The 15,464-nt window shown below is 38.1% G+C and overlaps 1 protein-coding gene across 1 annotated transcript; it reads left to right on the top strand.

Annotated features, from left to right (window-relative positions):
* Positions 1-480: 480 nt before the first annotated feature.
* On the top strand, positions 481-4,406 carry LOC121366507 (probable E3 ubiquitin-protein ligase DTX3). Its single transcript, XM_041490926.1, has 2 exons — positions 481-693; positions 4,193-4,406. The coding sequence occupies exons 1-2, from the start codon at positions 545-547 to the stop codon at positions 4,290-4,292; spliced, it is 249 nt and encodes an 82-aa protein (XP_041346860.1). The 5' UTR covers positions 481-544; the 3' UTR covers positions 4,293-4,406.
* Positions 4,407-15,464: the final 11,058 nt, after the last annotated feature.

Below are 15,464 nucleotides of genomic sequence, written 5' to 3'. Positions count from 1 at the left end.
ATTCACACTAATACCACGATACAGGAAGAAACCCGTCAACACCTGCGTATTTAACCAGAATATTATTGAAAGGGGTGATGTCGGGTTTCTTCCTGTAGAGTGTGTATTAGTGGTCACTATGTGAAATATATGTTATCGGCGAATTCGAAAATGATTAATGTAAAGGTATTTAGCGTCAAACTTAGAATTTTTGTTGTATTAGAGAATCTTTGTCTACTGTGTTATAGTCAGCCATTCTGCGTTTTTGCTATAGAGTGATCTCTGACGGCAGAGAGCGACCATAACCGTACAAAACCCGTCTAACTCTCGAACGGCAGAGTACTCGGGCTAAATTTAGCTATACTTAAGTTATATTTTGTTCTGAAAATTATATAAAAATTGTTTTCGTTTATTATTATTGTTATTGTTGTTGTTGTTGTTGTTGTTGTTATTGTTGTTATTATTACCATTACCTTTTTCCCCCTACTTTTTATAGAACCAGCACCCGAACCCAGGCAAGCCGTATCACGGAACTAGACGAAGAGGGTTTCTTCCTAATACCGACATGGGGCGATCCATACTCCAGTTGCTAAAAATAGCCTTCGAGCGTAAGCTGACATTTATCATTGGTCAGTCGACCACCACCGGAAGGGAAGACACTGTCACGTGGGGTGATATTTCCCACAAGACTAATACACATGGAGGACCAGACAGGTATTATATGAAATCGGATAATATTTTATGTTCAATCATCAGTTCACACAAACTGATCAATGATCGATTTAAAATCATTCAGGGAACACTTGGTTTTCACAATTTTAATTAGCAATAGTTCTAGTCAATTGAAAATTGATCAGCAACTACTGTTTTATATTTTACAATTGTGTAGCGATCTCTAAAACTTGCGTAGCGATTCGCGACGAGATACTGAACAAAATGTTGCCCGTCATTAAAATTGGGGGCGGGGAGGGGGGGGGTGGACGTAGCCCAGTGGTACAGCCCTCGCTCGATGCGCGGTCGGTGAGCCCATTGGGCTATTTCTCGTTCCAGCCAGTGCACCACAACTGGTGTAACAAAGGCCGTGGTATGTACTATCCTGTCTGTGGAATGGTGCTTATAAAAGATCCCTTGCTGCTAATCGAAAAGAGTAGCCCATGAAGTGGCGACAGCGTGTTTCCTCTCTCAATATCTGTGTGGTCCTTAACCATATGTCTGAAGCCATATAACCGTAAATAAAATGTGTTGAGTGCGTCAATAAATAAAAAAATTCTTTCTTTGTCATTAAAATGTATATTGTGATTTGAGGTAATAGATTTCATACTTTATACCAAATTCTGTTTTGTTGAAAGACAGCACTAGAGCACATTGATTTATTAATCATCGGCTACTGGATGTCAAACATTTCACAATTTTGACATGCAGTCTTAGAGAGGAAACCCGCTACATTTTTTCCATTAATAGCCATGGATCTTTTATATGCACCATTCCACAGACATGGTAACACAAACCATGGCCTTTGATATACCAGTTATGATGCACTGGCTGGAATTATACTTTGGTTGTATATTGGTTCTATATTAAAACAGTTTAGCTTTGTAAATAATGTTTATTAATAATTACCACTGTCATCAAAGGGGCGGGGATGTAGCCATACCATCATCTATATCATATCATATAATCATCTATATAATATCATCATCATCTATATCACCCTCATCATCTATATCATCATCGTCATCATCTATATCATACCATCATCATCTTTATTACCCTCCTGGTGAAGATATAGCGGTATCGTACAAATTTCGTGCGTATTACAAACTGTATTTTGATTGGTCAACTGGGAACAGAGTCCATTTCGACTGGTTGGACAGCGACCTTATTAGCATAACATGCCCGTCCATTTCACCCTTTATGGATCCACCATAATGGGAACATTTGTTTCTTGGGGCATTTTGTTAAAATATCGAATTATGCATTAATTTTACCCAATATGAAAGTAAACATATATCAGTGGCGGATCTAGAAAATAATAAGACGGGGTGGCTGGATTGGGATGGAGTGAACCGGCGGGGGCTGAGCCATGGTGAAGGTTCCGGGAACAAAGCCCCCAGAAGTTTCGGCATTGTGGACATTTTAGAGCCTTATTTTACTGATTTCCGAGGGTCTAATTCCTAATTAATAATTCCATAGTTGATAAATTTGTTGCCGTTTTCCTGATTCACAACAAAATATTATTATCGAAATGATTTAATTGTGTCCTTATCGATGTAAGTCATACTCAGTTCAATTGTTCACCTGATTGACAACAGGGCGATGCATATAATTTTCGCTAACAGAATGGCTTCATTTGCATCTTCCTGAACAAAACTTTGAAGTAACGGTATGTTTGGAATGAACATAAAAAAAAATTACCAGGAAGAGAGGGGGTGGCTAGCCACCCTATTCACCACCACCGCTGGATCCACCACTGTATATATAGATATATATATATATATGCATGTACCTTACAGCTTTGTTTAACTTAAAAAAAAGAAACCTGATGGAAATTTAAGGGGGAGTATGTCTACACCACTCCCCTGACAACGTCACTGAGAAGTAGCGGAAGTATAACGAACTATTTCTCAATGCGGCGGCACGTAGTCGTTCACCGGCTAGTTATGCAAATCAACATCCGGTCTTGAAATGCAAAATTGATTAATTTATTGACTTATTTTTCATAATTTGCGTGATTTAAAGGAGGGTAATAAATAAAATACCACACTCGTTTTCGCTAGATATCATTTTGACGAAACTCGTAAACTTCCCAAACGTATCTGACCTCACATTCGTTCGGTCAGATACGTTTGGGAAGTTCACTCGTTTCATCAAAATGATATCTAACGTCGACGACAGTCACATTTCGCACCCTTGTTTTGGGTAAATAAGTAAATAAAACATATCCAGCGGTAATATTTTGTTTGACAAAAGGTACTTTTTATTTCTTTCATCTTTTGAAACTTAAAATATTTTGTCCAGAATTATGAAAAATAACAAAATACCAACCTGTAAACAGCGTTGTCCGCTTGTAATATAGAAATTTAACAGGGGTCAAGGTTAGTAGACCAGTTTTTATTTTAATGTGGCGAAGCATTGTAATAATATAGCTAATTTTAATTTGAATGACGTCAGTATTCCAATGACGTCACTTTGAATCTCCTTAGAATAACCATACACTGGGTACATGACGTTTCCGTTTTAAGAATGCTGGAAAAAATCCAATGCAAAATTGCTATTGAAATTTTTTTGTTTGACCATTACTAATGCACCTGAATGTGTTTGAAGAAAATCTTGTGATTAAAAAATTGTACCTTTTACGAAATATGGATTTCAAGTGAAATTACGGTAAGATATGCTATATTTATTGTTTACGAAGCCAAAACAAGGGTGCGAAAAGTGACTGTCGTCGACCTTAGCAAAAACTCGTATAGTATTCTATATACATTGTATATCTATATCATATCATCATCATCTATATCGTATCATCACATATATGATATCAACAATTTATATCACATCATCATAATCATATATATCATCATCATCATCTATATCATATCATCTATACCATACCATCATCATCTATATCATATCATATATATATATATATATCATCATTTATACCATACCATCATTATCTATATTATATCATCATCTATATCATAATCATCGTATATATCATAGCGTCATCATCATCATCATTTATATCATAGCATCAACATATATACCATATCATCATCATCTATATCATATCATCATCACCATCTATATCATCTATATCATACCATCATCATCTATATCGTCTATATCATATCATCATCTATATCATCATCATCTATATCATCATCATCATCTATATCATATCATCTATATCATATTATCATCATCTATTATATCAGCATCATCTATCATATCATCTATCATATCATCTATATCATATTATCATCATCTATATCATATCATCATCTATATCATATCATCTATATCATGAGCATCATCATCACCATTATATCACTATATGATCTGCATCATCGTCATTATCATCATCATCATCATCATCATCATTGTTGTCTTCAATATCATCATCATTGTCTTAACTATTTGTATTTATTTCCAGGGTGTTTGTAGTAGGTGTTGTTGTTTATTTTAAATTCCAATGCTTTTTATTTTTCAGAAATGCTTTTCCAGATGATACATATTTATCAGACGTTAGGAAACAACTTGCTGATAAGGGTGTGACTGAACAAGAAACCTGCTTTCAACAGACTGGATAGTTTGACACTCAATAGTCAATCTATATTTCGTGCTGGGGTGTCGTTAAACATCTATTTTATTATATTCTTTTCAACAGACTGGGGTGGGATGTAAAATAAAGTTTGTTTTATTCATCGGCTTTTGGACGTCACACATATGGTCATTCTGACACAGTTTTTAGAGGAAACCCGCTGTTGCCACATAGGCTACTCTTTTACGACAGGCAGCAAGGGATCTTTTATTTGCGCTTCCCACAGGCAGGATAGCACAAACCATGGCCTTTGTTGAACCAGTTATGGATCACTGGTCGGTGCAAGTGGTTTACACCTACCCACTGAGCCTTGCGGAACACTCACTCAGGGTTTGGAGTCGGTATTTGGATTAAAAATCCCATGCCTTGACTGGGATCCGAACCCAGTACCTACCAGCCTGTAGACCGATGGCCTAACCACGATGCCACCGAGGCCGGTTAGGGGTGGGATGTAGTCCAGTGTTAAAGCACTCGCTTGATGCACGGTCAGTGTTGGATCGATCCCCGTTGATGGGCCCATTGGGCTATTTCTCGTTCTAGCCAGTGCACCACGACAGATGTATCAAAGATCATGGTGTGTGCTACCTGTCTGTGGGATGCTGCATATAAAAGATCCCTTGCCACTAATGGAATAATGTAGCAGATTTTCTCTCTGACAATATGTCACAATTATCAAATCTTTCACATCAATAGCTGATGATTAATAAATCAATGTGCTCTAGTGGTGTCATTAAATAAAACAAACTTCTTTTTTTCAACAGTCTGAGCTAGATTACCAGTGCTAACGTTCATAGGTGGCAGATCAGATAATGTACTAGGCGGGATGGGGTATTGTTTTATGACGTAGTAGAATACGATTCATTAGGGCTTTTTTTATTTTCTTCATATATGATAATTTGCAGGTTTATGTATTTTACATACTATAGATATACATGTACATATGAATACGTTCAAAAACATATTTTTAAATATTTTGTAATTTCCCGTAAAACTGAATTCAAAAGCAATATATTTATTGGGCCTAAGCACTTCCAGTAAAATTAAAGGGGAAAATGCCCTTTGCCTCACCCCACGTCCGCCGTCTGTGTCTTTATGTTTTACAATAGACTTTAAGCGTATGTTTAGTCACAGTTAGGGTGGTATATTATGTAATATACATGAACCACCTTACCAATAATATCCAAGTCGTAAACCCAATTGATATTTAACATTATTAACTCGGTTAATAATGTTTTGCTGTCAATGGGTCAGTGCTCTCTGTCTCTCTGTCTCTCTCTCGCTCTCTCTCTTTCTCTCTCTCTGTCGCGTCCGGTCAGAATACAGCTTTACAGTCATAAAATAGTCTTTATAAGAGATGTATTCCACATAAAACAAAAATATTATGACCATCCAAAGAAACGCAATTATTAGTTTAGTTTTTTTAATCCCATTACTTTGCGTGTATTTTAAATTCAGTTTTCTATTTACCGAGTTATAGTGTATTTATTAAGCAGTGGGGCGGGATTTAGCTCAGTCGGGTGAGTGCTCGCTTGAGGTGCCAGCGTCGCAGGATCGAACCACCTCCGTGGATCCATTCAGCTGATTGGATTGTTTCTCTCGTTCCAACCAGTGCACCACAACTGGACAACGGCCGTGGTATGTGCTTTCCTGTCTGTGGGAAAGTGCATATAAAAGATCCCTTGCTGCATTAGAAAACATGTAGCAGGTTTCCTCTGATGACTACGAGTCAGAATTACCAAATGTTTGACATCCAATAGCCGATGATTAATTAATCAATGTACTCCAGTGGTGTCGTTAAACAAAACAAACTTTCTTTCATTAAGCAGTATATGAGATTGTGTTTAAGATCATTACCGGCCTCGGTGGCGCAGTGGTTAAGCCATCGGACTACAGGCTGATAGGTACAGGTTTCTCAGCCCAGTACCGGCTGCAACCCAGAGCGAGTTATAACGACTCAAATGGGTAGGTGTAAGGCCACTACACCCTCTTCTCTCTCATTAACAACTAACCCACGGTCCTGAACAGACATCACAGATAACCAAGGTGTGTGCCCAGAACAGCGTGCTTGAATTTTAATTGGATATAAGCACGAAAACAAGTTGAAATGAAATGAAATATTGAGAGAAAAAATCGCGTTTCCTTAATTGTTTAGTATATTCATTATGCAGTATTCTAGATGGTGCTTTAGCGTATTAGGTCGTTGTTGTTTTGGTTTTGGGTTTGTTGTTTTTTTAAAGGGATATTCCTGAGTTTTCTGCATTGTAAGATGTTTCCGACTAATAAAATATTTCTACGATTAAACTTACATATTAAATATATTTTCTTGTTTAGAATATCAGTGTTTCTATATTCAGTGTGTTTCCGGTAGTCTTAATATTTGTAAAAGGCCCAAACTGGATTCTGTCTTCAAATAATTTCGTACGTACAAAAAAATCATAATTTAGGAAATAAAATGAAATGTAACCTAGCAAAATTATTAGAACGATCAGAAACACGTTTAATATAGAGCCAGTAATATTTTATGCAGAAAGATATATTTGGTATATAATTACAATTGATAAAACGTCTCTGTTGGTCGATAACATCTTAAAAATTGCAGCAAACTCAGGAATGTAATTACAATCGTTAAAAAGGCTCTGTTAGTCGAATACATACATGTATCTGTCGCAGATGGTTGACCTAATTATTTACCCAACAAGGTATTATATGACAATATATACATTTGATTTGTACCTAAAAGTACTTTATTGAACCATCTTCATAACCACCATATCACACTTATTGATATTTTATAAAAATAATTGAATTATGGATACGGTCCATAATTCTGAGAAAAATAACGGCTATTTGGAGAGCAGAGGTGTGACGTATTATTTTGAGTCACGTGACGGGTATTCCCCGAATAACCGCAGTGCCAAAACGATTTACCAAGCTCGTGTAACGAGAACGCTTGACCGTCCTCTGCGACGTAGGGTAAATAGAAGAAAAAACAACAATGAAAATAAGTTATTAAAAAATACTAAAAACATGTACTGAATGATAATAAGCTTGTACATTAATTTATATTAGTAACAGAAGCATGTTAAATGTCGACAATCCCGACTAGTTAGGCCTTTGCATCTATAGGTAAATTTATCGTTAGTCGTACGCGAAAAAGTCTAAACATCTGGATCACAAACACCGTCATTTTCCACCTTGTCAGATTCATTATTATACAAAATATGCCATAACAGCTGACATGGGATAGGAATTGTTACATTTTTAAAGAATACTCTGAACTAGACGGTGTTTATATACGATGTGACTATATAAACGAAGGCCGTGTCTATAGTCTCCACTAACGAGGGCTGGCTATATTCACAGCAAAAATGTATATAGGCTGTAAATAAGTACATGTATTTGATTGATCCATATTACCGAACCATCTGGAACAGGAAGAATACATACTAAGTACTGTACGAACAGTGCATTTTCTGAACAGGGGAGGGGGTGGGGGAATATATGAATTTATCGGACCCTTTTGTGTACGTTTTCCATAGATATATGAATAGCGTCATATTGTCCCTACAGTACTAACAAAAAATTAATTATAAATAATAATAATAATGATGATCATGATGAATAAATAATATTAACAATTACAAATTATCAGCGGCTGAGGTAGATTAACTGAAAGAGAAACTAACTACGGACAGTACACACACTAACAACAGGGCTTGAATTTAATAATTTTTCACTGATTGCAATTTTGAGGCTGCTTACGTAAATTTTGTGAAAAAAAGTAAATTTTGCCGTAAATAAATATGACTAAAAGGTTATTTTGCTGTATTTAGTCACATTTCAAATGCTCAAAATTGCAAGGGGCAATAAAACTCAAAATACATTGTTTATAGGCTACTAGTAAATCTGAGACCACTTCCGGGTCCCCCTCTAAATTTATGTAATGTTTTTGTAACAACCGCCCCACCCACCCCACCCCACCGCGACGTGATTTTACCAACATTATAATACTACTACTAATAATAATAATATACAACTAGTACTACTACTACTACTACTACTACTATTATTGTTATTATTATTATTATTAGCCTACTACTACCTTTTTGGGGTGGAGGGGCGGTGTTTTATCTGGAGGAGTTTTGGCTATAAAAATGCAAGATTAACGTGCGTGCACACACGCACAAATGGCAGACTGAACTTGTCTCAGCACGTAGAACTGGATTCAACTGGGTTAAGTAATAATTAGCCAACCTTTGGACGACAAAATATGGAACAATACACTGTTTTTTTACGCTATACATTAAAACCGAAATACCACTTTGCGAACCAGTCAAAATAATTTACACACGCGCTAGCCCGAGTACTCTGACTGTAAGAGAGCTAGACGGACATTTGGACATAAATACGCTCTCATTACAGTCAGAGATCAAGCTATGTATTTTTTTGACAATTCCCGACAACCAAAAAGTTGGCAAAGATTCCCGCACTAATACCACACCAATCGTATGTTTGACGTCAAATACCTTTACATCGATCATTTTCGAGTTAACTGATTAAAAAAAAATCCACATATTAATCACTAATACACATACTACAGAAAGAAATCCGACAGCACCCACATTCAGCTACGCTTCGTGACACTCCGTCGCAAGAATTACAAAACTCGGTGACCTATTTCGTGACGTAGATCACGTGATCGCCCACTCGGCGATTCCGCCTTGTGCAACAGTTACAGGGGCCGTCTCATACCAAGCGACGTTACAACATGGAAGAGTTGGCTAATGGTTTCCTCTCTAACAAAGTGATACAATTACCAAATATTTGACATCCAATAGCCGATGATTAATTAATCAATGTGCTGTAGTGGTGTCGTTACACAAAACAAACTTTTTGGGGTGATTGTCGGGCACTTGTCGTTTTGAGACGGCCCCTGGAAGACGGAATGGCTGAGTGGGCGATCATGTGACGCATCGTCAGAATATAGGTCGGCGAACTTAGAATTCTGCTGTCCGGAGTTTGCCGAAGCTTAGCTGAATGTGGGTGCTGTCGGGTTTCTTTCTGTAGTGTGTGTATTAGTGATTAATATCTGAATTTCTTTTAATCAATCAACTCGAAAATGATCGATGTAAAAGGTATTTCACGTCAAACATAGGATTGTTGTTGCATTAGAGCGAAAATCTTTGCCAACTTTTTGGTTGTTGGCAATTGCCAAAAAAATACATAGCTTGGTCTCTGACTGTAATGAGAGCGTATTTATGTCCAAATGTCCGTCTAGCTCTCTTACAGTACCCGGGCTACACACGCGCCTGATAATAATAATAATAATAATAATAAATGGTGAGTTCATGTTCCGACTGTTTATTATTTTATATCAGCGTATTCGCGGTTATTTTCGTCATGAAATAAAAACTTTTATTATTTGCCATGTATATAGCCGGCCTTCATTTACCAAGGCTCTATACATGGCGATCGTTTATATAAAATCCACCAATACATTATACGGTTGTCGTATATATAACCTCATCACTACGAGTCTGTTTTTCCGTATTTTTCATGTCTCATCACAAGAAGAGCTCCAAATTGTAAAAAATAAGCGTATCATGGAATTACCTCGATCGTAGTTCAATTAATATATTTTGGATCATACAATAATTAGGTTTGGTATTCCAAATGAATGTAAGTTTAATTTATAATGCATATTTAGAGAAACAAGGCCCACTAAATCCGTGATTGAGCTCCTTTAAATGTTGCAGCAAACTCGGGAATGTCCCTTTAAGATATAATTAACTAAAAATCCACACGTGTAATAACGGAATCTGAATCTAATATGAAATAGTATCAATACTTGACTAGAATTGATCATGCAAGTTTCTTTTTCTTCTTTAATTTAACACTTATAGTCCGTCCCACGGGGAATGCCTTTTTTCTGCTATGGAAATGATTACAAGTTATTTATTTCTGGGGCGATTGTTTTTCTAAATTCGACACAAAAATAGTATTGCTTTGTTATTTCCAAAACACGTTTACAAAAAAACTTTTTAAAAGAACGGACTATTGACATTTATCACTTGTTTCGATTTTGCTTACTATATTTTACTAATATTAATTTTGTTTCAAATGAGAACAATGCAGGTCCGTCGGAGTAAACGTTCAAGTAGGTTTTAGTGGGGACTGTACATATTAATGATCGTTAATATTAATGATGGAATGTATCAAGCTTTGCAGCTACGGATGCAAGATGATTATAGGGAAGGGTGCATCGTTTAAATGGTGGTGGTGGAACGTACAGAATTGAGAGATGGCGTGCATCGTGTATATAGCGATATACTCTGGCAGTGCTTACGTCTCTTCACCCCTACAATGAAGCAGCTTGTTTATATACATGTATATATCGGGTCAAAAATAAAATTAAAATAATAGCTACGGTAATGTTATCTGTTCATGATAAGCGTTTTACAAGAACGCAACACTTTCTCCCATCAAAACACACCTTTTTGGCTGATGCATAATTCAACGGTTTTTCTGTCAGCTTTTTAAACACAAAAAGGTGGGTAAAAGTGATGGGTGGGGTCATAACTCCCCCACCCCCCACGCTTTCATAAGGCTCCGACGGCTCTGCAGTGATATAATTATCAGTACATTTGTATATCCTTGTTTATTTTGTGGCGGGACATACAGTTCTGTGATAAAGCGCGATCTGTCTAGGATCGATCCGCGTCGGTGGGTCCATTGGGGTATCGCTTGTTGCAGCCAGTGCTGCACAACTGATGTAACAATGGCTGTGATATGTGCTATCCTGTCTGTGGGATGCTGTATATAAAAGAGCCTTTGCTGCCCTGATCGGTGTCGTTATTAACCGTATGTCCAACGCCACATAACTGTAAATACCACTGTGTAATTGTGTTGAGTGTGCGTCATAAAATAAAACATTCCTTTCATTATTTCTGGTTAGTCCCCTACCGGTACAACTGGAGGGGACGATATGTTTCGTCCCCGTCCTTCTGTCTGTCTGTCTGTCTGTCTGTCAATACCTCAAGATGTAGAGCTGAAATTTTGTACATAGTTTTATCATGTATTGTTACAGATCAAGTTTGACTTTGCTTGATCTGTACCCGGAGATTGAGAACGACGTTGGTCTTCGTTCAAAGCTGTATAATAAAAAAGATGACTAAAGCTTTCCATTAGTCAATTGTCCCTTCATGTCGAGCACTATTCCTTCTGCTCCAGCTTTTGGTGTCTATATTTGGCAACTTTCGAGATATCCTATGGTATGTTTATCATAATTATGCCGATTTTAAAGACCAAAAAATCGTTCTGGTAGAGACGTTGTTTGATCAGGGTTATCCATGGACGTTTTATGGTAGAAACTCAGAAGCCATTTCATCATATGACACATCGCTGACTAAAATGGTGTCTGATGCAGTACCCTATTTTGACCGTGTACATGTCTTTTTGGTCGGTTTGATTAAAATTCCTGTACACTTTTAACTATCGACTTGATGGCTGTGGGTTGTGCTCATGGCGGGTGCCACCGGTGGGGCAGGATATGCCCATCTTTCGGGAACACCTGATATCGTCACTGTTTTTACGGTAATTCGCGAGTGCATTCCATCACATCTGTATATATTCCATTGGGATCTGTCTTGTGCAACTTTCGGGTTTTCTAAGCTAGTGTTGGAGTGGCTGTCCTCATAGTCCAGGGAATGAAACATTTTACGGATCTGCAATGAGTGACTGTCCTTGTAGTCCAGGGAATGAAACATGTTACGGATCTGCAATGAGTGGCAGTCCTCGTAGTCCAGGGAATGAAACATGTTACGGATCTGCAATGAGTGACAGTCCTTGTAGTCTAGGGAATGAAACGTGTTACGGATCTGCAATGAGTGGCAGTCCTCGTAGTCCAGGGAATGAAACGTGTTACGGATCTGCAATGAGTGGCTGTCCTCGTAGTCCAGGGAATGAAACGTGTTACGGATCTGCAATGAGTGACAGTCCTCGTAGTCCAGGGAATGAAATGTGTTACGGATCTGCAATGAGTGACAGTCCTCGTAGTCCAGGGAATGAAACGTGTTACGGATCTGCAATGAATGGCATTCCTCGTAGTCTAGGGAATGAAATGTGTTACGGATCTGCAATGAATGACTGTCCTCGTAGTCCAGGGAATGAAACATGTTACGGATCTGCAATGAGTGGCAGTCCTCGTAGTCCAGGGAATGAAACATGTTACGGATCTGCAATGAGTGACTGTCCTTGTAGTCCAGGGAATGAAACATGTTACGGATCTGCAATGAGTGGCAGTCCTCGTAGTCCAGGGAATGAAACATGTTACGGATCTGCAATGAGTGACAGTCCTTGTAGTCTAGGGAATGAAACGTGTTACGGATCTGCACTGAGTGGCAGTCCTCGTAGTCCAGGGAATGAAACGTGTTACGGATCTGCAATGAGTGGCTGTCCTCGTAGTCCAGGGAATGAAACGTGTTACGGATCTGCAATGAGTGACAGTCCTCGTAGTCCAGGGAATGAAATGTGTTACGGATCTGCAATGAGTGACAGTCCTCGTAGTCCAGGGAATGAAACGTGTTACGGATCTGCAATGAATGGCATTCCTCGTAGTCTAGGGAATGAAATGTGTTACGGATCTGCAATGAATGACTGTCCTCGTAGTCCAGGGAATGAAACATGTTACGGATCTGCAATGAGTGGCAGTCCCGGTAGTCCAGGGAATGAAACATGTTACGGATCTGCAATGAGTGACAGTCCTTGTAGTCTAGGGAATGAAACGTGTTACGGATCTGCAATGAGTGGCAGTCCTCGTAGTCCAGGGAATGAAACATGTTACGGATCTGCAATGAGTGACAGTCCTCGTAGTCCAGGGAATGAAACGTGTTACGGATCTGCAATGAGTGGCAGTCCTCGTAGTCCAGGGAATGAAACGTGTTACGGATCTGCCATGAGTGGCTGTCCTCCTAATATTAGGACGAGTACCTTATAGTGGATCGTGGAAGCAATCACTACTGCCTTAACATCCTTTTGACTCTGCCTTGTGAAGAGATATGATTTTGATCATGGAATACGGTTTTATCATTCAGATTCATGGCGATGTTATGAATTATTGCCCTTGAACTTAGGACATACGAAAATGTTGTTAGGCACGGTAGGGGACGTGTATTACTTTAGCAGTACTCTCTCAATGCTTGTTTTATTTGGATCTCGTCTTGACCAGGTGAAAATATGAGATATAGGTATTGCTTTTCCGACGGCGTCAATGTTTACGTTGTTAGTAAACTGTATGCCAATCAATACGTAATCCATAATGCCTGGAGTGATCTGATACGCAGATACCTACGGAGACATATAATCTACTCCACCTATTTGCATAGAAAGTGAATGTTAAGGATTCCGCATTGAACATTAGGTACACGGTTTACTAGCAAAAGGCATTTGGGCCTTATATAGTTTATGAGGTTGCATACGTGAATGTTCATCACAATGCATCTTTTTAAAAAAATTGTTAATAATAAATGGTTTAAAGGGGGACAGACCCTAGTTTTTAAACACTAATGTATATTTTTCAGTGTTAGAGCCGTTTGTGATCACTGAAATCAAACATTATTTATGTTTAATTGTTTAGATTATCCATTTCTTTCAACTGAAGTGTTTCTGGTCATCCTGGGGTTTTTAATACCACAAAATGTATTTTTCATATTTTTAAAAACGCACGTGTGTCTGAGAGGTAACGATTATGGAGTCGCGTTTTAGTCTATTTTTAAGGGTATTTCAACGTCACAGACTCTTGTTTCACTCTGTTGTATTCAAATTTGTTACAGGTTTGTAAATTAACCAAATTTAAGTGTCCATTTTTTACGGGTTGAAACTAGAGTCCAGGTGAAATATATTCCTTAGTGTTTAAAAACTAGGGTCTGTCCCTTTAATGTGTGGTGTTTTGTTTTGTTTTTAAGAGGTTTTTTTTTTTTCGGGGGGGGGGGGGGGAGCTTTTTCTGTTATTGTTGTTGGTGGGTTTTGTGGTGTATTTGTTTTTTTTTTTTTTTTGTTCTTTATTCGCCGAATAGTTTATGACAGGTGAGATATTTACCTCTGCGGAATTCTTCGTTTATTAAATGCTACTCTTGAATTGTTATTGATTTGCTTCCAATTCGCTAATATTCTGTTGTTAAAAAAATATCTATGGAAATTAACTCATCTCGTCGTCGTTATTTATACACTTTATATGTATTTATATTATGTTATTTTGGAAACCCATTCAAATCTTTAAAGTTTAAAATGTGTCATTAAACACACATTCCTTTCTTTTCACTTCTAAGCTGTTATCCCACTGTGTTGATGGAGCGGTAAAGGGATTCGAACCGTGCACCGGTTAGAGTAACACCCGGCGTTTCAACTGCACTAAGTCTGTTTACTGTGCAGGTGTGGGACGTAGCCCTGTGGTAAAGCGATCGCTTGATGCGCGGGAGGTCTAGGATCGATCCCCGTCGGTGGGCCTATTGGGACTATTTCTCGTTCCAGCCAATGCACTACGACTGATATATTATAGGCCGTGGTATGTGCTGTCCTGTCTGGGATGGTGCATAACACTGCATATAAAAGATCCCTCCATACTAATGGGAAAATTACCGTATGTTTGACATCCAGTAGCCGATGATTAATAAACCAGGTGCTCTAGTGGTGTCGTTAAACAAACATCTTTGCATATTGTTTATTATGATTACAGTTTGTTATGTACATCGGGCGGGAATTATAGTTAGACACCCAATAGCCGATGTATTTTTCATGCTGGGGTGTTGTTAAACATTCATTCTTTCATTCATTCGGGATGTCGCTCAGTGGAACAGCTCATACTAGTGGCACGTCAAAGGCCGTGATAGGCATATTACTTTCCGGCGGATGGGGTAGAGAGATATAAAGGGGGAAAATGCATATTTGTTGTTATGAGTTGTCTACAGCCCGGCAACGGATCCCACTCTCTCTCTGTCCCAGTTTCTGTATATATTTCATCCCCTTCACTCCCTCTTTCTCTGTATCTCTCTCTTTGTGTCTCTCTTTATTTTTCTCACTGTATTTCTGTCTTTATGTCTCTCTCTTATTTTCTCCCTCTCTCTACCTCTTTTATCTCTCCTCTCTCCCCCTCTCGCACTCTTCC

The sequence above is a fragment of the Gigantopelta aegis genome, unplaced genomic scaffold (assembly GCF_016097555.1).
Source record: "Gigantopelta aegis isolate Gae_Host unplaced genomic scaffold, Gae_host_genome ctg5980_pilon_pilon:::debris, whole genome shotgun sequence".
Classification (NCBI taxonomy): Eukaryota; Metazoa; Mollusca; class Gastropoda; order Neomphalida; family Peltospiridae; genus Gigantopelta; species Gigantopelta aegis.
Note: the sequence above shows the minus strand (reverse complement) of the source record. Positions and strands in the feature narration are given on the sequence as shown.

Bases quoted from the DNA above. Each gene is read 5' to 3' on its own strand.
- LOC121366507 (XM_041490926.1), top strand. From the start codon at position 545: ATGGGGCGATCCATACTCCAGTTGCTAAAAATAGCCTTCGAGCGTAAG. The intron at 694-4,192 runs GTATTATATGAA...TTTATTTTTCAG, and splicing joins ACACATGGAGGACCAGACAG to AAATGCTTTTCCAGATGATA.